This window comes from Scyliorhinus canicula, chromosome 11, assembly GCF_902713615.1.
Source record: "Scyliorhinus canicula chromosome 11, sScyCan1.1, whole genome shotgun sequence".
Lineage (NCBI taxonomy): Eukaryota > Metazoa > Chordata > Chondrichthyes > Carcharhiniformes > Scyliorhinidae > Scyliorhinus > Scyliorhinus canicula.
The window spans coordinates 126,346,048-126,368,054 of record NC_052156.1 but is presented as its reverse complement, the minus strand read 5'-3'; the positions used below and the strand labels follow the sequence as shown (position 1 = coordinate 126,368,054).

The following is a 22,007-nucleotide window of genomic DNA, read 5'->3' as shown; positions in this document are numbered from 1 at the left end:
ATCTGATTCCTGTTTCCACTGAAATCTTAAACAGACAGGTTTTAAGCACAGGTTTTAAGGGCAGCATAGTAGAAAAGTGGTTAGTACAATTGCTTCACAGCTTCAGGGTCCCAGGTTCAATTCCCGGCTTGGGTCACTGTCTGTGTGGAGTCTGCATGCTCTCCCCGTGCCTGCGTGGGTTTCCTCTGGGTGGGGGGGGAATACTCGCTGCAGGTTTCATCGCCTTCCTGACCTTCTCTTGTAGCCATTGTATTTATATGGCTGGTCTTGATGTCAAGAGCAGTCACTCTCACCTCATCGCTTGAATTCAGCTATGTTATCCATGTTTGGACGAAGGCTGTAATGGAATCAGGGGCTAAGTGGTCTCTGGAGGACCCAAAACGATCATTGAGCTGGTTATTGATGAGTAAGTGCCGCTCGAGAACACGGTCGATGACTTTCCATTACTCTGCTGATGATCAGTAGACTGATGGGGTGATCACTGGCTGGTTAAGGTCTGATCCACCGTTTGCAGAAAGGACATACCTGAATAAATTTCCACATTGCTGGGTTTATTTTAAAGCGCAAGAACCTAGCCAAACATCTAAGAATGTGAAGTCAGTTACATCTTCCCTAATTTTAATGAACTCCCACAAAAAGGAAAGATTATTAGAAGGGAACATATTTAATTTCTCTCACAATTCCTTAAAAATGAAGAGTGAAGAGACGGATATGTTTGGAAGTAAAAATACAATAATTCACTCCAAACTATGAAATGTAAGAGTAAAAATACATTAGGTAATGACAGCACCATTTAAACAAATAATCATTGATATTTTTATTCTTTTTTTTTAATTTAGAGTACCCAATTCACTTTTTCCAATTAAGGGGTAATTTAGCGTGGCCAATCCGCCTACCCTGCACATCTTTGGGTTGTGGGTGCGAAACCCACGCAAACACGAGGAGAATGTGCAAACTCCACACGGACAGTGACCCAGAGCCGGAATCAAACCTGGGACCTCGGCGCCGTGAGACTGCAGGGCTAACCCACTGCGCCGCGGTGCTGCCCTCAAATAATCATTAATAGCAGTTACCAATTAAAAACTTGGTTTAGACTTGCAATAATACTCAAGATATTAGGATACTTATATATTGACCCACAAGGGAGCTTCATGGCCAATATCTTGTAACAGCTTTAGCAGCCACCAGAACATGAATCAGTTCCCTGAAATTTAAGATGGTGACAGAATTATGAGTCAACTGATTTATATAATGACAGACAACAGGAAGGTAATACAAGAAGATAGCATCAGAAAAATGCTTACGCTCATGTTCCAAGTTCCCCATTCGCTAGTCACTGGTAGCCCAAGGTTAGACCATTGCCACAAAACTGGTGCATGTCAAATAGACAAGTTTCCGATCTCAAATGGGAGTTTGTTACGCGTCTGGATCTTTTTATAACAGCTGTCGCTACTAAGAGTCACCACCATAGTCCCAGATGACAATAGGCTGCTTTCCCCTTTGAGGGGAAGAGTTGACAGGTGGTGGTTTAACCTGAAGATCGATCACCACACCTCAGGCAAGAGGTACGGTTGAGAAGGTGGGGCCTTCATGAATAACCTGGAGGGGCTGCTACTGAAGCAGAAATATTAGCATTAACAGGAGAATGATAACATTTGGGACTTTTACTTACGGTCTGGGCACTTTTTAAATTAGGTTATTGGTCTAAGGTCCTATCCAATTTCAACTCTCAAATATACAAGTGATTTGGAATGTTGATAAGACATTTTCTCCATGGAACCCAGGCAGGAACAGCCATGAAACTGCACTTTCATTAAGTACTCTCGATGAGACAATAGGATGTGATATTGAATGCTTTCCTAAGTAGAATCATAAAATGCCTGCAGTGCAGGGGGCCATTTGGCCCATCGAATCTGCACAACCCTCTGAAAGAAGGCACGATAGCACAGTGGTTAGCACTGTTGCTTCGCAGCGCCAGGGTCCCCGGTTTGATTCGGGTCACTGTCCGTACAATGTCTGCATGTTCTCCCGTGTCTGCGTGGGTTTCCTCCGGGTGCTCCGGTTTCCTCCCACAAGTCCTGAAAGACGTGCTTGTTAGGTGAATTGGACATTTTGAATTCTCCCTCAGTGTACCCGAACAGGCGCCCGAGTGTGGCGACTAGGGGATTTTCACAGTAACTTCATTGCAGTGTTAATATAAGCCTACTTGTGACAATAATAAAGATTTTTATTTTCTTATTATTGAAAGAGCACTCCACCCAAGCCCACTCCCCCGTCCTATCCTAATAACCCTTAACCTAACCTATATGTCTTCCGACACCAAAAGGGTAATTTTTAGCATGGTCAATCCAGCGAACCTGCACATCTTTGGACTTTTTTTGTATTCTGCATTGTAGTTTGCATTTTAATGTTAGAATAATGTATATTTATTATATGTACACCTCTATGTGTATTTCTATCCTCTGTGGATATAGAAATAGAGCCATAGGGAAAGTCAGCCAGAAACAAACGCAGGCTAAAGAATGAGAGTGACCTTGGAGCTCAAAGGTAATTCTAGTTAGGGCCCAGTGAGCTTACAAATAATGTCTGCCTCATCACAAAATCACATCTTTATTATTTTTATGCTACCAGGAGTGAAACGAACTCGATGCATCTCACAGGAAAAATGCGTTTTCTGTTCATTCAAATATTTCAAGTAAAATAAATCATGATGCAACCATGCCTCGTGACTTAATCAGATTACTTCAACTTTTGTGACTCTTCAGAGCCTTCAGCAAGACAGAGGCTGGCATGTGACAGCATGTGAGAGATCAGAGTATCCAGTACACAAAACAGGTCACTTATCATCGTCTATCCAAGCTGAATTCAGTTAGATATTGAGCAGACAAAATTGTAGCTGAGAAAATTTGTCGTGCCTGCTTCTTCCTTTGCCTCCTCAGTTAATAATCCGAAAACATTATACCTTATTCAATACATAAACTGGTCGGAATATGAAACTGAACGGAATATGAAACTGAATTTGGAAAAATTCTTACCTTTCAATAACATAGAAGTTATCCCCATCGTCCCCTTGATCAATGACATGTTCACCAACTTTGACGTGCATTTCAAACATGGCATCTAACAGCTGAAACATTTGTTCCTGTAAAAGGCAGAGGCTATCAGATAATCAATTTTTTTTTTTTTAATTCTACTTTTGTACCTTGGTTGCCTGCAAGGCAACAGCTACACACACCTCAAATTTTGGAACACTTTCTGTAAACTTGAACACTCGTGTGAGATCCACACCGAAAGCTTCATGACTACAGGATATAAAGGTTGTAGATTTGATCCTAGGTAGTGGCATTTCAATTGGCCTTTGTGCCCCTGAGTTTGAGGAATAATCACTCTGGGTTCCTCATCCTTATCGCTATCCCCAACGTCTGCTGAAGTAGTAGGTTCCTCAGTAAAACAGCCTCCAGTTGCCCACTATCAACTTACGTACAGGAAAAGGGGCGGCACAGTGGCTAACACTGCTGACTCACGATGGCGTAGTAGGTTAGCCTTGATGTCTCTCCACGCCGAGGACCTGGGTTCAATCCCGGCTCTGGGTCACTGTCGGTGTGGAGTTTGCACATTCTCCCTGTGTTTGCATGTGTTTCGTCTCCACAACCCAAAGATGTGCAGGTTGGTGGATTGGACTCGCTAAATTGCCCCTTAATTGGAAAACAAATGAGTGGGTACTCTAAATTTCTTTTAAAAAACGAACAAAAAAACCTCACTGCTACCTCATGGCACTGAGACCCGAGTCTTGATCCCGGGCCCGTGTGGAGTTTGCGCATTCTCCAAGTGTCTGCGTCGGTCTCACCCCCACAACCCAAAGATGTGCAGCGTAGGTGGATTGGCCACGCTAAATTGCTCCTTAATTGGAAAAAAAACTAATCAGGTAAATTTTTTTAAAATCTTCATACAGGAATAACGGGTAATTCACACCCATGGAACCATAATAATATGAAAGCAAATTACACGGATGCTGGATTCTGAAACAAAAACAGAAAATACTGGACAATCTCAACAATGTTTATTCTACGACCTCAAGTTAATCTTTTTAAAACATACAGTGAACATCTTAGCAACCATTAATTCAATTACAGCAGGTCTGACAGTATCTGTGGAGAGAGAAGGGAGCTAACATTGAGACTGGGTAAGTGTTTGGGCACGATTCTCCAGCCTAGTTACGCTCTCACTCAAACGAAACGAGGCCGGTGAATAGCGGGAGGGGCCAAAATGGAACCGCGGCAGACGCCAAATGGTTTCCGATGCAACCGGCCCACTTGCGTAGGCGATATCGGGATCTCTTAGCGTGGCGTGTGTTATGGACCAGGGTTTAGAGAACCCCAAATTGTATCATGGGAGTTCACCTGACCCACAACTTTTAATAGATTGTGGTACAGGAGCGGTACAGCAGAAATGGAAAAGTATTTTTTAAAGCAAAACAATGTTTATTCTATGACCTCAAGTTAACCTTTTTGAAACATACAATGAGCATCTTTGCAACCATCAGTTCAAATACAACCCCTAAAGAATACAACACTACATACTCCTTAAGCTGTCCTTTTAACATCCATAAGACTTAAAAAAGAAATTTTAACAGAAGCACATCACGTTAAAGTCACTACTGAGAGCAGTTATTAGTTTTAATTCACTAAAGGATCAATTTACAATTTTTAAGATTACAGAGAGACGAATACTGCTTCTGGCTGTGACTGCAGCTATCAAGCTCTGAAAACAAAACTAAAACACACCTGGCAGCAAACAGCCTAAAACGAAAGTAAAAAGCTGGCAGGCAGCCCAGCGCTACCCACGCTCTGACATCACTGCAGTAGAAAACACCCATTTCTTAAAGGTGCTCTCACTACTGATATTAATATACATACCCATTTGTAAACACCCATTTTTTAAAGGTACACTCACATGACATCTCCCCCCCCCCCCCCCCCAAGAAAAAAAAAGCCCATCAACTTCAAGGTGGTTTAATTTTTCACCTTTTCACTATCCTTTAAGAAATGAATACAGTAAATATCCCTTTTTGTTTCAAAAAACAACACATGCAGACAGGAATAATAGTCCATTTTTGTTCTTCTTCCTCCAATTGGAAACCTTCCCGATTGACAGTCTCTTTGAACAAGAAGGTCTCAGCACAATCCATCCATTTCTCTACGTCTCGGCATTTCTCTTTAAAGTCAGATACTTCAGTTCAATCTGATCACAGAGTCCCTCGTAATTCTCCAACGCAGGAGCATTGGTTATCACAGCTTTCAGGCAGTTAAATGCCTGTTGAAAGTCCGCTGTCCACTGAAGTTTTTGACGTTTCTTCAGCAGGTCCATCAGTGGAGCAATCACGCTACAAAACCTTTGCACAAATGTCCGATCAGATCCACTCATGCCAAGAAATCGCATTATTTCCCTTCGTCTTGAGGGCATTGAAAACTTCTCAATAACTGTTGGTTTCACACCGCATGTGACCATTCGACCCTGTTTTTGGCTAGGTTTATCACCAATCCTGCCTCCTGAAGTCGATCGAATAACTCCATCTGATGTTTTAAATGTTCTTTCCATGTCTGGCTGAAAATTACCAGATCATCGATGTATACCGCACAATTGGGTAATCCTGAAACGACTTTGTTAGTTAACCATTGAAATGTGGCTGGGGCGTTTATCATGCAAAATGGCATAACTTTGAATTGGTATATACCATCTGGAGTCACAAAAGCTTCGCCCTTTCGGATAAAGGTACCTGCCAGTAACTTTTAAGTAAATCCAGTTTGGAAATAAAAGCTGATTGTCCCACTTTCTCAATGCAATCCTCCAAATGTGGGATAGGATAAGAGTCCGTTCTTGTAACTGTATTAACCTTTCTATAGTCCACACACGTTTAGGCACCATCACTATGGGTGAGCTTCATTGGCTGCAACCCACTTCAATGATGCCATTTTTAAACATACTCTCAATCTCTTTGTTAACCTGTGCCAATTTTAAAGGGTTAAGTCTGTCTTGATGTTGTTTGATTGCAACAGCATTTCCCACATCGACATCATAGAACATAGAACAGTACAGCACAGAACATGCCCTTCGGCCCTCGATGTTGTGCCGAGCAATGATCATCCTACTCAAACCCATGTATCCACCCTATACCCGTAACCCAACAACCCCACCCTTAACCTTACTTTTTAGGACACTACGGGCAATTTAGCATGGCCAATCCACCTAACCCGCACATCTTTGGACTGTGGGAGGAAACCGGAGCACCCGGAGGAAACCCACGCACACACGGGGGGACGTGCAGACTCCGCCCAGACAGTGACCCAGCCAGGAACCGAACCTGGGACCCTGGAGCTGTGAAGCATTTACGCTAACCACCATGCTACCGTGCTGTCCTTTTATAGCCACTTTACCCACACAAGTAAATTCTTTAAAGAGATTCGGCACCTTCTTATCAATCACCTCTTGATCAGGCTGTACAATCTTTTGCACTTCCTTCGCTTCACTTGGGCTTTCCTTTACAACTTTAACAAACCCCACCGTCTTATCCTGTTTTACCACATCAGCCTTCCCAGTGCTTTTCTTCAACCACCAACATTGTGACTTTACACGGCCTAGTTTATTACAGTGAAAACATTTGAAACTTTTCATTTCTTTTCCACCCTCCTGGATTTCTTTTTTAATCTGAGGTACACTCTCCTTATTATCCCCCATCAGATCAGCTTTACCTTTACCACTTGAATATTTCTCATGTCCCCAGTTTCTGTCCCTCACAGGCTGAAACTGATGTCGGAAACCAAACTTTGATTTATGAACTAATTCATAATCATCTGCCATTTCTGCTGCTTATCTCGCAGTTTTAACCCTCTGCTCTTCCACACGAGTTCTCACTACATCAGGAATTGAATTTTTAAACTCCTCCAAAAGCATAATTTCTCTGAGAGCATTAGACGTTTGGTCTATTTTCAAAGCCCTTATCCACCGATCAAAATACTCTGTTTGAGTCTTTCAAACTCCATGGGCGCGTTTCTCCGCCCCCCACGACGGGTCGGAGAATAGCGGGAGGGCCTTCCCGACATTTTTCCCGACCTCCCGCTATTCTCCCCCCCCACGACACGAATCGCTGCTCGCTGATTTTTACGGCGAGCAGCGATTCTCCCCTATCCGATGGGCCGATTTCCCAGGCCTTTACGGCCGTTTTCACGAACTCCAACACACCTGCTCTCACCGTTCGTGAAAACGGCCGCAAAGTGCCGTTCCGGAGAACCATGCCACCGATTGGCACGGCCGTGCCAAGGGTGGCATGAGCCCGCGATCGGTGCCCACCGATCGCGGGCAGCGGGTCCGAACCCCGCGCACTCTTTGTTCCTCCGCCGCCCCGCTGGATCAGTCCGCGGGGCGGCTGAGGGGCATAACGGCCCGCGCATGCGCGGGTTTCACGCATATGCGTGATGACGTCATCCGCGCATGCGCGGATTGGAGCCGTCCAATCCACGCATGCGCGGCTGACATCATCGTTTGCGTCAGCCGCCGTTACCCTTGGCGCGTGGGCTTAGCGAAGTTCGCTAAGCCTGCGATACCGAGGTTCACGGGTCCCCGCTGCTAGCCTCGACAGGGGAGCAGAATCGGGTCCCGGGAGGGGGCACGGAGGCTGCCATGAAACACGGCCAGTTTCACGGCAGCCTTCACGACTCTCCGCATTTGCGGAGAATCGCGCCCCATGTATGTTTGAGCAAATTCTTTCTTTAAATTTCTAAACCTTTGTCTGTAGGCTTCAGGCACTAGTTCATATACACCCAAGATGGACTTTTTCACCTCCTCATACTTCCCAGATACCTGCTCCGGTAGTGATGCAAACACTTCACAAGCCCTACCTACCAGCTTTGTTCGAATTAGCAATACCCACATGTTCCGTGGCCATTTCATTTGTTTAGCTACCTTCTCAAATGAAATGATAAAGGCTTCTACCTCCTTCTCATCAAACCTTGGCAATGCTTGGACATATTTAAATAGATCCCCACCAAGCCTTTGACTATGACGCTCTTTCTCACTATCCTCATCACTATCATTCAACCGTACGTTTCCCTTTACGCCTGCCAATTTTAACTGACTGTCATGTTTCATGGCCATTTTCTAAAGTTCAAACTCTCTCTCTTTATCTTTTTCCCTGATCTGTATTTCCCTATCTCTTTTTCCTCTCTCCCTCTTTTGTATTCAAGCTGCTTTAATTCTTTCTCATGTTCCATTTGTTTAATTTGCAACTGAATTTTTGCCATTTCCAATGAGTCAAACTCTATCTCAGGCAACTTTAAATGCTTAGCCACCGCCATAATTACCTCATCTTTTATCATTTTGTCAGGTAATGTTAACTGCAATGTTTGCCAAATCTAAGAGTCTGCTTTTAGTCTCTGGCCGTAAGGTACTGCGTGTGACCGTCTCCATCCCTAAACTTCAGAGCCTCTGAAAGAGCCATTGTCCACAACACACTCCCTACTTAAACTAAAATACCACACCTGAAAAGCACCCACAATATTCTCACTCCTCACTGTTTTTAAATTCACTAAGCCAAACCAATAGATAGACTTTTATCCCAGACGAGCCCCCAGTTTGTTATGGGCCGGGATTTAGAGAACACTAAAGTGTATCATGGAGTTCACCTCAACTTTTTTTTTTTTTTTAATAAACAATTTTATTGAGGTAGTTTTTGGCTTTATAAACAGTTACAGACATCTTCAGAAAGGAAGCAAAAAAGGCAAAAATGTGCAAACATCCACGTACTTTCAATACTTCCATCGTAACATATTGCACAAGCCCGCTCCCCTCCCACCCGTACTACCCGCCATATTTTCCCTCCTACTCTACTCTACCCCCCCCCCCCCCTCCCCCCACCCCCCTGCTGACGCTCACTCTCCCGCAAAGAAGTCAATAAATGGTTGCCACCTCCGGGTGAACCCCTGCACAGATCCCCTCAAGACGAACTTAATTTTTTCCATCCCCAGGAAACTTGACATGTCCGCAAGCCACCACTCAGTCTTCGGGGGCTTTGAGTCCCTCCACGCCAATAATATTCGTCGCCGGGCTATCAGGGAAGCAAAGGCCAGCACATCGGCCGCTTTCTCCCCCTGGACGCCCGGGTCTTCCGAAACCCCAAAAATTGCCACCCCTGGACTCATCACCACCCTTGTTTTTAGCACCTGGGACATGACCCCCGCAAATCCCTCCCAGTACCCCCTCAGCTCAGGGCATGCCCAAAACATGTGCACATGGTTCGCTGGTCCTCCCGCGCACCTAGCGCATTTGTCCTCTATCCCGAAAAATTTGCTCATCCGAGCCACCGTCATATGGGCCCGGTGAACGACCTTAAATTGGATCAGCCCGAGCCTTGCACATGTCGCGGTCGAGTTTACCCTACTCAGGGCCTCTGCCCACAGCCCATCCTCCATTTCCCCGCCTAGCTCCTCCTCCCATTTAAGTTTCAGTTCCTCTGTCTGGGACCCTTCCTCCCTCATGAGCACCTTATAAATACCCGAGACTCTACCCTCCCCTTCGTCCCTCCCAGAGACTATTCTGTCTAGGATCCCCATTGGCGGGAGGCGCGGGAAAGATGGGACCTGTCTACGAACAAAGTCCCGCAGCTGTAGGTATCTAAAATCATTTCCCCCTACCAACCCAAATTTCTCCTCCAAGCTCCTCACCTCAACTTTTAATAGATTGTATAAAGTTGTCTACCCAACTTTTAATAGATTGTGGTAAGGGGAGCACACAGCCCACTCTACACGTGTGGTACAGCAGAAATGGAAAAGTATTTTTTAAAGCAAACAATGTTTATTCTATGAACTCAAATTAACATTTTTAAAACAGAGTGAACATCTTAGCAACCATTAATTCAAATACAACCCCCAAAGAATACAACACTAAGTAATCCTTAATGACTTCCTAAATAACATCCATAAGACAAAAGAAACACCTTTTAACAGAAGCACATCAGGTTAAAGTCACTACTGAGAGCAGTTATTAGTTTCAAATCACTAAAGGATCAATTTACAGTTTTTAGATTAGAGAGAGAAGAGACTAATACCCCTTCTGGCTGTGACTGCAGCTTCCAGCTCTGAAAATGAAACTAAAACACACCCTGCAGCAAACAGCCGAAAACAAATGTAAAAAGCTGACAGACAGCCCAGCTCCATCCACTCTCTGACATCGCTGCAGTAGTAAACACCCATTTCTTAAAGGTACTCTCACATGATATGTACCCCCAAGAAAGGTACTCGCACATGACACATGAAACCAATTATTGTCACCTACACCCAATTTCCATACAATTAATGAGAGGCACCCCTTATCCAACGGCCTCCTGTCATTTAGCAGCCTCCCCAGCAAGTGGTTACGCTAGCGCCAATTAGTATCCCTTTTAAAAAACGTGAACCTGGCGGAAAGGTTTTTGTGGGGAGCCAAAGAGCTGAGTATCCACCTTTGCTCGCAGGCAAAGAGCCTGGGGGTGCTAGGCTTGCTGCCCCTGTGCACAGCGGGGGATGGGAGACCCTCCGCAGAGGTAGGCCGCCATAGGAGGGTGGGGGGGAAGCATTGGGGGGAGCAACCACTCACAGCACCACCATGCCAACCCCTGGATCATTGTACCCATTCCGGGGCACCACTCGTCCATGACCGTCTGCCCCAACGATCACCCATAGCCCCCGTTAGCATGTGGGAGTCATTGCCTTGCACCCCAATCAAACCGTTATGCCTGGACAGTGTGCTGGAACACTGCAGGAGGCAACACCACACATGCAGCAATGAACAGCCGAACACCCAGGGGACATGTCCACAGCCAGACGGTGGGCGAGTGCCACAGGGAGGGGTCCAGCGCGCGGTCCAGGTGACGTTATGAGCGGGTGCCTGGAGTACAGGGTCCGGTGAGGGGGGCCCGCTGCAGCCGGGTGTGCATGGGCAGGGCGTTGAGGGTGGGGGATCAATGGGAGAATGGAGGGTCCCAGGGTGGGAGCCACCGCTGTTTATCAGTCGAACACCCTCTCTCAATTCCTTACAAATATTGAATGCTATGGCAGGGATATTGGACACAGAAGTTGCCCTACTGGTGTTGCTGCTAAGCCGGGTGGCCAGACACTGGAGACAGCGGCAGCAGCAGCAGCAGCTGCAGGTGCTCAAGACGGCACCCCATTTGCCGAACCCCGCCCCACACCGAGGACCCGGCCGCCCATCAGGCCAGGGAGGGACCCAGAGGGCGAGTCCCACGATGGCCCAGGGTGTACAGGCGTCGCTGTTCGTGTGAACAGTTGACAGACAGCACGTGTCACAGGAGGCTCCCCCACAAGAAAGAGATGATGTGACACCTGTGCCATGTCCACGTGGAATTGGCACCACATGGAGATGTAGGACACGTGCTCCCAGTGCCATTGAGGTCACCGCAGCCCTGAACGTTTATGCCTCAAGATCGCAGGCTCTGTGTGGTATCTCACAGGCCACAGCCCACAGATGCATCTGACAGGTCACGGATGCCCGGTATGACCGGGCAGAAAACTATATCATCTTTGACATAGCCACGCCCAACAAGGTGCCTAGGCAGCAGATTTCTCTGCCATCGCCGGGATGCCCCAGGACTACGGGGTCATAGATGCCATGCATGTTGCCCTGCGTTCACCGGGCCATTCTGAGGGTGCCCTATGTCAACAGAAAGGGGTTCCACTCCCTCACAGTTCTGGTGTGACCACCACATGAAGATCATGCATTTGTGTGCATCTTCCCTGGAGCATGCACAATAGCTACATCCTGGGGCAGTCGGTCATCCACGGCCTCTTCAAGGAGCGCCCTAGGATGTGCGGCTGCCACTTGGGGGAATAAAGGGTATCCGCTGAGGACCTGGCTAATGTACCCAGTACAGAGTGCGGTGACCAAAGTGGAGACCCGGTACAATCAGACTCCTCAAGATGAGGTTCCGATGCCTCTACCGCTCTGGTAGTGCATTGCAGTGCACCGCCCGGAGGGTTGCTCACTTTGTGGCGGCCTGCTGTGCCCAACACAACCTTTCACAGCAGCAGGGTAACGAGCTGGAGGTTGATGATGAACATGTGCCCACCTCCGAAGAGGAGAAGAAGAGCGAGGATGATGAGGTGGCGCCGGACGAGCAGGGGTTGGAGGATGAGGCTAGGGCGGAACCGGAGGCGGAAGGACAGGCGGCAGCAGCGAAGGTCCGGCATGCTCTAAGGGCCAGGGAGGCTTTCATACTCGCCCGATTCACCTAGGGCCCCCCCCACTGCTATTCCCAGGGTAAGTGTCACATCACCCTTGGTGCTGGCATTGAATCGGCACCCCAAGCAGGCCACTATCAAAGGCAGGTGGATCATAATAACCTGCAGAGCTCCTTAATCTATGCCATAGTGACCCGTGCATGCCTGCTGAGTCCTCGCTCATACTCATCACCTGCGCACAGTGTGCCTGGAGACCGCGGCGGGGGAGGGGGGGGGGGGGGGGGAGGAGGCCTGGAGAGATGGCCCTGGCAGGCGTCCTCTGGAGGCTCTGAGGCCGGATGGCCCCGGCTCATTTGTCAGCGGCACATGCATAGCCGTGTCGCTCTATCTCGTATGGTGACTTTGAGGCGCAGCCTCATCAGAGGGGTGGAACTCTAGGTAGCTGGTGCCACCATCGCCACTCCATGGGATGGGTCCAGTTGGCACCCAGTGCCCCCTCCTCTCAGTCGGTGCCCATAGGGCTCTTAGGTTCACCTTGGGATGGAGGGGCAGCTGGTTCGAGCCCCGGCTGCCCCTGCATCATCTGGCTCTGCCAGCCCTGGCTGTTCCCCATAGTCCGCACCATCATTTCAACGCACTCAGCGATGCTCCTCAGTGACTGGGACATGCTCTGCAGCGTCTCGGCAATGCCCACCTGCGACTGGGACAAGTTCCGCAGCGCCTCGGCCATGCCCATCTGAGACCGGTACATGTTCCGCAGAACCTCATCAAGGTCAGCCTGGTACTTGACAACATCCCCCAGCGAGTTGGACATTCTGCCGAGACCCTCAGCCGTGACCATCACGATTGCACGACGCCTCGGACACCTTCACTAATGGTGCCAATGTTGTGTACCAGACTCTCCACTGCGATCGCCACCCTAGCAGTGTTGGCCTCAGTGCCACGCAGTGCTGGTGACATCTCCTGCGCCCGTAGCCTCTGGAACTCCTCCAAGCGGCTATGGATCTGCTGGAGCGATGCTGACATCCCCCTCTGAATGTCCCGGCTGCTCCCTACTATCTCCATCAACTCCGGGTAACTCTGTTCCACAGGCTCAGCATCAGGCTGTGACCCAGCTCTGCGTTGGAATCCAGGAGGCCCCCCAACTGGGGGTTCTCTGCCTCCACCTGATGTGCATCGGTAGCAGTGTGATGCTGATCCGATTGTGCCCCTGAGGCCTGTCCACTAACATGTCCCACTGAGGTGCGTGCATTTGCGCTGGTGAAGTGTGTGGATGACAGCTGTGCCGCGACTATAATGGTGGCATCCTCGGAGTTCTCCTCCGAGATGTTCTCCTGGGAGGCAGAGGAGCGGGCTGCCGGGCATGGGCCGGCGCCATCAGCAGGAAGATTTGTGGGAGAATGGATGTGGTCAGTGGGAGGGATGGGTCAGTCAGTGAGACAATAACAACTCACGTTTGACAGGACCTCCGGGTGGAGCCCAGTGGTTCCTCACCTCTGTGGCATCCGCCAGCCTCCACGTTGTCCTCAGCCACAACCAGTCACCTCCAAGGCATGCTCCTCAAATGAGGTGAGGATTCTTAAGTCCGGCACCTCTCCGCCAGTCTGGACCGTCTCCTGACGATTATGAGAGCTTTTCCTGAGGAGATACAGAGAGGGCATCATTAGCCACATATGGTTCACAGTGGTGGGAAGGGGATGTATGCTCCCTTGGGGGCTGGATCGCTCCCTTTGGTGGGGTGGGGGGGGTGGGGTTGTCTACTCACCCGCACTGCCCGGTGTAGGCCGTTGACCTTTTTCCTGCACCGAAGGCCAGCCTGCTGGTCACACTCTCCAAGCTCACAGCTGCCACCACCTCGTGCCAGGCAGCACTGGCTGCCCTATGGCTCATGCTCCAGGACCCTCAGGGGGACAGGACATCCCCCCTGGCCTCCACTGAATCTAGGAACCTCCCCAGATCAGCGTCCTGAATCTTTGGTGGAGGGAGGGGGGGGGGGGGGGGTATCCTCGGCGCCATTATTGTGAACTGGCTGGGTTTGGCCGAGCAAGTGTAACTTAAGTATTGCTTGACCTTGTTAGCAGGGGGCTAGCAAGCGCGGTCCTGGCAAATCATCTGCCAAGCCTTCATTTGCGGCGAAAAGGCCATGAGGCCTAATTAAGTGGACCAATTAACGTTGAATTTGCATTGCCGGCCTCGCTGGGCCGAGCACCGGGAAGATCATGGCAATTCCCGTTCGTTACCACACTTCGAACTTTTTCCAGAGAATTGCGCCCTGGATGTCTCCATTTCTCCCAGCCCTAATGTAGCAACACCGCCCGCTATTCAACAAAAATTACTTGGCTGCTTTGGTTATACCATAAACCCACCATGTGAGGAAGTATCAGGCACCGAGAAATCCCTCAAAGTAGTAAATTACCGCATTCTTGATCCCACAGCTGTTAAAATCCTAAATCGAGGCTACAAACATGATTGAAACGCAAGAAACAGTTTGGCAACACGGGAATCACTAACTGCAGTTGATCCATGATGCAAGTGTAACAAAGGAAAGGGAAGAAATGAAAAAGTCTTGGGAATTTACCTTTCAGTTTACATGAGAGGCTTTATTAAAGGCATAACCCGAGCAAGTATTCAGAAAATATGTGCTAAATATTTTTTAAAGCAAACAAGTCAGAGTCCAAAGTTGTACAAATGTATGAATTGTTACATTTAAAATCTTAGTCTATTGAGAAAAACACATTCATATGGGTATCATTTTGGTCTTTAAAGACACGGGTTTTTTGCTGGGAAATCCAATAATTTCACTTGGAGCACTCCGCAAGCACTCCCAAGTCAGTCTCCAGAACAAAATAGTGTAAAGTTACTTCTATTTTTACTTATTAACACAACTTGACCCAAAGTACATAAGCAGTAAGCTGCCGAACCATTTGAGCACATCATTCTTCAAAAAAAACTTGTATCCCCCAAGACAAGGTCATTCAAAATTCTATACAGCTGCGTAATATGGGATCACACAACTACAACTTGCATTTACACAGCATCATTACATAGCAGTCATTCCAGGGCGCTTCACAAACCTGTGAACAAATAGGATGGACTCCTGGCCAAATGAGAAATTATCTGGAGGGGGTGAAAAATTTGGGTTTTAAGAAGGGTCTTAAATAAGGTGAGTAAATTCAAGAACTTGAAAAGGAAGGGAGATTTGAGACAGAGTAAGAATTGGCAAGGACAAGTGGACCGGTGGTGAATGGGGTCAAGGATTCTTTTGGGAGGAGGCAGGTGTCATGGGAGTGTCCCTTTAAGAAATGTTTTGTCTTATCACATGGCTTCAGTGATGTCATTGTGTGGATGGAGCTGGGCTGTGGCTCTGAGGTTTATTTCCGTTTTGGTTTGGGCTCGTTTTGGTGGCTCTCAGTTTTTTACTTTCGTTTTCACATTTGGCTGCTGTATTCAGATAGACAAGTACCTTGGGAGTGTCTCTCTACTTTACGTTTAAAAGCTGTTTCCATATTACGTGATAACTTGAAAAGAAATAACTGTTTTCTGGAAGGAATTCAAACCTGCTGTTTTGGGAAGGAAACAAGAAGTATCTATACCAAGTCTTAAAGATAGTAAGAAGTGCGGTGTGCTGGGCCACACCTTTGAAAAGGGTTTTCTGGTTTATGGGATCTTGTTATTAAATTGGAACAGTTAAAGGGGGAAATGTATTAAAGGATATACATAGAGTACTGTAGTGGTGTGGGGTATTTCTGTTGGTAAAAATGCTGTCTGTGGGTGTTTATAAAAATGTTAACTAAATTCGTAGAATAAACTTTGTTTCTGATTAAAAGTGCTTAAGGTCTCTGTTGAATGTCACCTGAAAGGCAGGCCTTTGTGCTCACCGTAACCAAAATCAATAACCAGTTGTAGGTCAGGCGAACTCCATGATATACTTTGAAGTTTTCTAAACCTTGGCCCATAACTCAGGTGATGACTGTTTTGGAAGGAAGCAACACGGTACCTTTAGGGCGAGAGGACCGCATACAACATCCACGAGAATGAAGATATGAAAGTGACACTTGGTGGTCAGCAGTATAATCGTTTTCTGGTTCCAAAAGTCAGTCAGGGTCCGTTTTAGATCTTGGTTCCCCCAGAGTGAAAGGATAAAATTCTAACCATATACATCAATAATATTTTATTTTGCAATTTAACGAGAGGCTAGAATCTTTCAAATAGCTGGAACAGTTTAGATTTTTTTCACCATTATTTAGTAACTCTTACTTATTTCTGTTAGTCTAAAGTCATACCTGGTCTAAATTCTTAAACAGAAGAATATCTTTACAGGCATCTTGCAATCTTCTTCTTTGCTCATCTGTTTTGGGATGAACAACCTAAAATGCAGAGAGGATATCACTTTATATATGTCTACAAATTCACACCATTTAACAGTCACAGTCCAAAAGACAAGTGCATAGGCTACAGGTTTTAACCAAGACATTAATACATTAATATGGGTCTCACCACTGTCATCATAGGGAACTACCAAGCAACTGCATGAGCAAGGAAAGATAATTCAGAATTCCCACCTCCCATGATTAGTACGAGCAGAGTCTTGAATCAGATATGTTCCAACTGTTCTCTCAACAGTGGAAGTGATGAAAAAAAATTAAGAGCTTCAGGCATGGAAAAAAATAAATTTTTAAAGTAGTTACCTGCATTAGAAAATTAGGCTAAGCTAACTTCATTACATTAGCTAACTTCATTCGGGGCGGCATGATAGCCGGGTTCAATTTCAACCTCGGGTGACTGTGTGCAGTTTTCACAATCTTCCCGTGTCTGCGTGGGTTTCCTCCGGGTGCTCTAGTTTCCTCCCACAGTCCATAGACGTGCGGGTTAGGTGGATTGACTATGATAAGTTGCCCTTAGTGACCAAAAAGGTTAGGAGGGGTTATTCGGTTACAAGGATAGGGTGGAAGTGGGTGCTTAAGTGGGTCGGTGCAGACTCGATGGGCAGAATGGCCTCCTTCTGCAGTGTATGTTCTATGTTCCAAGACTGCTGCTCGCCAACAGCGCACAACTCCCTCCCAAACCAAATATTCTCATCTTTTAAAAATCAAGAATAAAGATATTAGGAGAGTGTGCAGCAAATGTCTGTGGGTATGACCACCAATGGGGAAGTGATACTGAGTGGGAAGAAGCTACTATTCACCCTCTGAAAATAACAGGTTTTCTTCGCTTTCATCCACCTTCTGCTTCATTCCATCTCGTAAATAATGTTGCTTACCCGGGGCTCTGTTTCCTCCTCTTCCTCATCAGGGTTGAAAGCTTCCGCGCATACTGAAAGACACGAACATTAACAGTATAAAAGGATTACGTGGCTGACTAATTCATACCAAAAGATACAATTCTAAAATATAAATGACGCTTCATTATTGATTTTAAAATAATTAATATTTAATATATATATATATATATATTTAATCAGAAAGCCCATCTTTCATAAAATGGGAATTCTAGGTTACATTACATATAATCAGACATTTTTTTTAAAATTAGTGTTCTGATAGCTTGAGATATAATGGCTTGACAAATAAATAATCACAAACTCAAACTATAACATGACAGACATTCACACGAACAATTAAGTTCATTTGAGCGGATCATTATTCAGAAACAGTAGGTTTCACTGTAGACAAGGATAGTAGAGCGTTGGTGGTAATGAAGCTGAATGAGTAATCCAGAGGTCCAGACTAATGCACGGGGGAGACGTATTCAAATCCCACCATGAAAGGGAGTGGGATAGCATGATCTTGGTTTCGAACAAGGCTTGGCACAACATCAAGTGCCGAAGGGCCTGTTCTGTGCTGTACTGTTCTATGTTCTATGGCAGTTGGTGGAATTTAAATTCAATTAATAAATCTCAAATTGAAAGCTATTCTCAGTGATGAAACTAGCATCAATTGTCATAAAAGGCCCATCTGGTTCACTGAAGTCTTTTAAAGGAAATCTACCATCGTTACCTGGCCTGGCCTATGTGGACAACACGTGGTGGACAACAAATGTTGGCCTTGCCAGTGATGCCCGCATCCCACAGATTTTTTTAAAAAAGTAGTAGTTACTTCGTTGCTTCCAATAAACATAATGGCTACGAAGCACCCCTTTTGTGCTTTTATCTCACAACTGAAGATGAAAACAAGAGGCTTGCGCAGAAAAGGTAACCATCCAATTTCTATAGGCCTCAAGCTCTGTTGTGAGCAGAGAAAAAAATAAATTTTACAGTATCTCAGTGACATGACACGTCAATATTCTCCGCAGTAATATTAGGTGTTGTGCTGCAATGGATCATGCTCAACATTATTTGGCTTCACATCTCTCACTTCGTGTCACATACTCGCTAACAGGGTTAAATCAATTGGGAAAAATAATATGACCTTGGTGTAGGATTCCTTCATTTAAGCACGTCATTCATATTCGAAGTATATGGGAATAATGTCAATAGTCAACCAAATACCCACCTACCAAAATTATCCTCAAACCGACATTTAAAGTAAATAGGATTCCACCCTGCACTCTCCCCCAATTCATTGCTACAAAATAAAGAATCCACCCCCAATTCCACCCTGCTGTGGTCATTTCCAACTCAGTGACATAAATTGAAGCCACAATAACATGATTTTCATTTGTTTTCTAAAATCAAGCGCACACATCCCAAACTGGAGATCATAACAATTAGGAACAAGGGTGAATAATGCATTCAGAGAACCTCTCGAAATGCCCATCCCGACACTCCTATTTGCGCACCAAGTTGAGGCAATGGACCACAGTGGGCTAACTAAACCGTAATGCGGGGCAGCACGGTGGCCTAGTGGTTAGCACAACCGCCTCACGGCGCTGAGGTCCCAGGTTCGATCCCGGCTCTGGGTCACTGTCTGTGAGGAGTTTGCACATTCTCCCCGTGTCTGCGTGGGTTTCGCCCCCACAATCCAAAAATGTGCAGAGTAGGTGGATTGGACACGCTAAATTGCCCCTTAATTGGAAAAAATAATTGGGTAATCTAAATTTTAAAAAAAACTAAACCGTAATGCTGAGATTTGTCTTAAGGAGAATTTTTAGAAGTTCAGGAATTAATATTCAGCCGGGAAATGAAGATTAGTAGCCATTTAACAAATCAAACCCACAGCTTTGACATTGGTCCAAATATAACCACATGACTGGGAAGCGCATTGTGTTCATTTGGCCTAATCATTGTCACTTCATGGCAAACAAGACATTTTCCATTATGGAAATATCAATTGGTTCTGGGGGCCCAAAGCATCATTTGCCCAGTGATCCAAGTCAGTCGCAAAATTAGGTGGATCGCCTTATCTCATTGTGACAATATGCCACGGTTCAAAAGTTGTCAGTGCAGCAAATTTCACAATCTATTTCTAAGGGATGCAAGGGCAGAAGGAATGCAGGTACTGTTACCAACTACATGGACATTGTACCTAGTCTCAGATATAGTTCAAACACAGAGTTAGTGAATCTGCTGTGGCAGTCTAAATCACATTGGTTTGATGAGTTACTAATCAAGGACAGCAGTATTACTTTAAAAAGTTCAAGATGTGTGATGCTTGTAAGATTTTCAGACATATATTCACAGAATCATAGAATTTACAGAGCAGAAGGAGGCCATTAAGCCCAACAACTCTGCACCGGCCCTTGGAAAGAGAACCCTACCCAAGCCCATGCCTCCACGCTATACCCACACCTCCACGCTAGACCCACACCACCCTGTCCCCATAACACCCAGCTAAGGGCAATTTAGCACAGCCAATCCACCTAACCTGCGCACTATGGGACTGTGGGAGGAAACCGGAGCACCCAGAGGAAACACACGCAGGCACGGGGAGAGCATGCAGATTCCGCACAGACAGGTGACCCAAGCCGGGAATCAAACCTGGGTCCCTGGACCCAGGGACTGTGAAGCAACGATGCTAACCACTGTGAAACCGTGCTACCCCTTGTGCTACCGTGTTGTCCCTGTATTGTAATATATGTAATTTGTGCAGTAATTGATAAAAGCTAGGGAGTGTATCTGACTGCTGCAGTCATGTTTATAAAAATCCTGGTTTGAAAGGCACCTAGACTTTGGGGCTACAGAAGTGCAATTAAAATACTTTAAGAGATCAGAAATCATTCCAACCGTGGATATTGTTTGCCAAGGTAAGGCAAATGGAATTTTGTTAACAGTTAAGAGTTAGTGTTTTATGTTATTGTTAAGCTTTGTTTAACAGAATTGTAAGCTATTTTCTTGCATGATGTTAAAGTGAGTTTAATACGGTGTTAGTAATAAAGTTTGTTTTGACATAAAGTATCCCTATTTGCACGTGGTGACATTCCTGGAGCAAAGTATCCTTTCCTCACAGTCTTACAAATTAAATTAAAATATTGGGATTTCTGTCCGATGTTGGGGTCCGGTTCGGGATCGTAATCGGTGTTTTTTTCTGGAACTCACTGCCTGAAAGGGTGATTAAGTCAGAAACTCTGTAACATTTAAGAAGTATTTAGATAGTCACTTTCGCGGTCATAATCTCCAGGGCTATGGGCCAAGAGCTGGAAAATGCGAGATCTTTGTTGACCGGCATGGACATGATGGGCCGAATGGCCTCCTTCTGTGTTGTAAACACCTATGAATCTATTAATCTACATGAGGAGACATCTTCATACAATTTCCAAATGTTCTTCTCTGATAACTTTTCAAATCCTTTGTAAATCGGTTAAAACAAAATAAGGATCTTTCAGGTCCTTATGATGAATCTTAACAACAGAGGTTGCAAATATTTAGATTTCCATTTGTAAAAGAAAGGATTGGCTACTAAAAGGATTCTAAACAGAGAAATCTCTGATGCTTCAGTAGAACTATTGAAAATTTAAAAAAATGTCAGTGTATGGGTGTGAGATGATCGTCTTATAACCATAACACAAACAAATCGCTTTCCACTTGGCAACAAGATGCCTTTAAAAGTCAAGATTTTCTGAATGCCACAAATACATCACGAAATGCTAAAGACTTATTGTTATTTTGCCCAAGACCTGATCTCTCTGGCAGGTCCTGAAAGAATCTATACTGCAAACTGTACACAGCAAGAGCTACAGCTGAGAACTGGATTGCTTAATTGATCCACAAATCCAGTCTTGTTTTGAGGGTTCATTTCTAACTGAAGATAAATGTTTTTCATATCAATCTAATGCATCTCAAAAGGCAATAATTGAAGATGCTGGAAATTTTAAATCAAAGGGGGAAAAAAAGATGAAGAATGCTGCCGAAAGGTCACATCGAGGAGAACAATTACTAGTGGCAAGTAACATTCGTTCCACTTGAGAACTCGGCTATGACCCCTCCTAACAAGAAAGGGTCAAACCATCTCCCCTTGACATTCTGAGGGCAAATCATAGGAAACATTTCTAATTCACGTGTGGCGGGTTTTTCCAGTGAGTTTCCCGCCGGCTTTGCTAGTAAGTTCCCCACCGCTATCAAATGACACGTAGTCACTTTTTTGGGCCCTGGGAGGTTTCTCACCGGTTTAGCCCACCACACTTGGAAATTTTTCATCACTGGGGAGCTGTAGAGATCAGGCCGCCATTTTGAAATGCTGTCCCGATCTCTAAGTGAGCTTGTGGGTCCCCCACACACCCCACCCATGGGAATGTCGCCCCACCACAGACTACCTACCCCCCCCCCCAAGAGATGACACCCTATGAGGTCCCTGGGCTGCCGCCCTCTTCAGAACCCCCCCCCCCCCTACAGCATCCCTCCCCTTC

General features: G+C 46.0%; 1 protein-coding gene across 2 annotated transcripts in view; it reads right to left on the bottom strand.

Moving 5' to 3' along the window:
• The window catches only part of LOC119973365 (cAMP-dependent protein kinase type II-beta regulatory subunit-like), a 143,459-nt gene that overhangs the window by 39,625 nt on the left and 81,827 nt on the right, over positions 1-22,007 (bottom strand). For both annotated transcript variants that reach the window (XM_038811344.1, XM_038811346.1), the window contains 3 exons: positions 17,488-17,540; positions 16,511-16,594; positions 3,036-3,142 (listed from right to left, as the gene is read on the bottom strand). In XM_038811344.1, the coding sequence (XP_038667272.1) occupies positions 3,036-3,142; positions 16,511-16,594; positions 17,488-17,540 (244 nt within the window). The remainder of the gene's footprint in view (positions 1-3,035; positions 3,143-16,510; positions 16,595-17,487; positions 17,541-22,007) is intronic.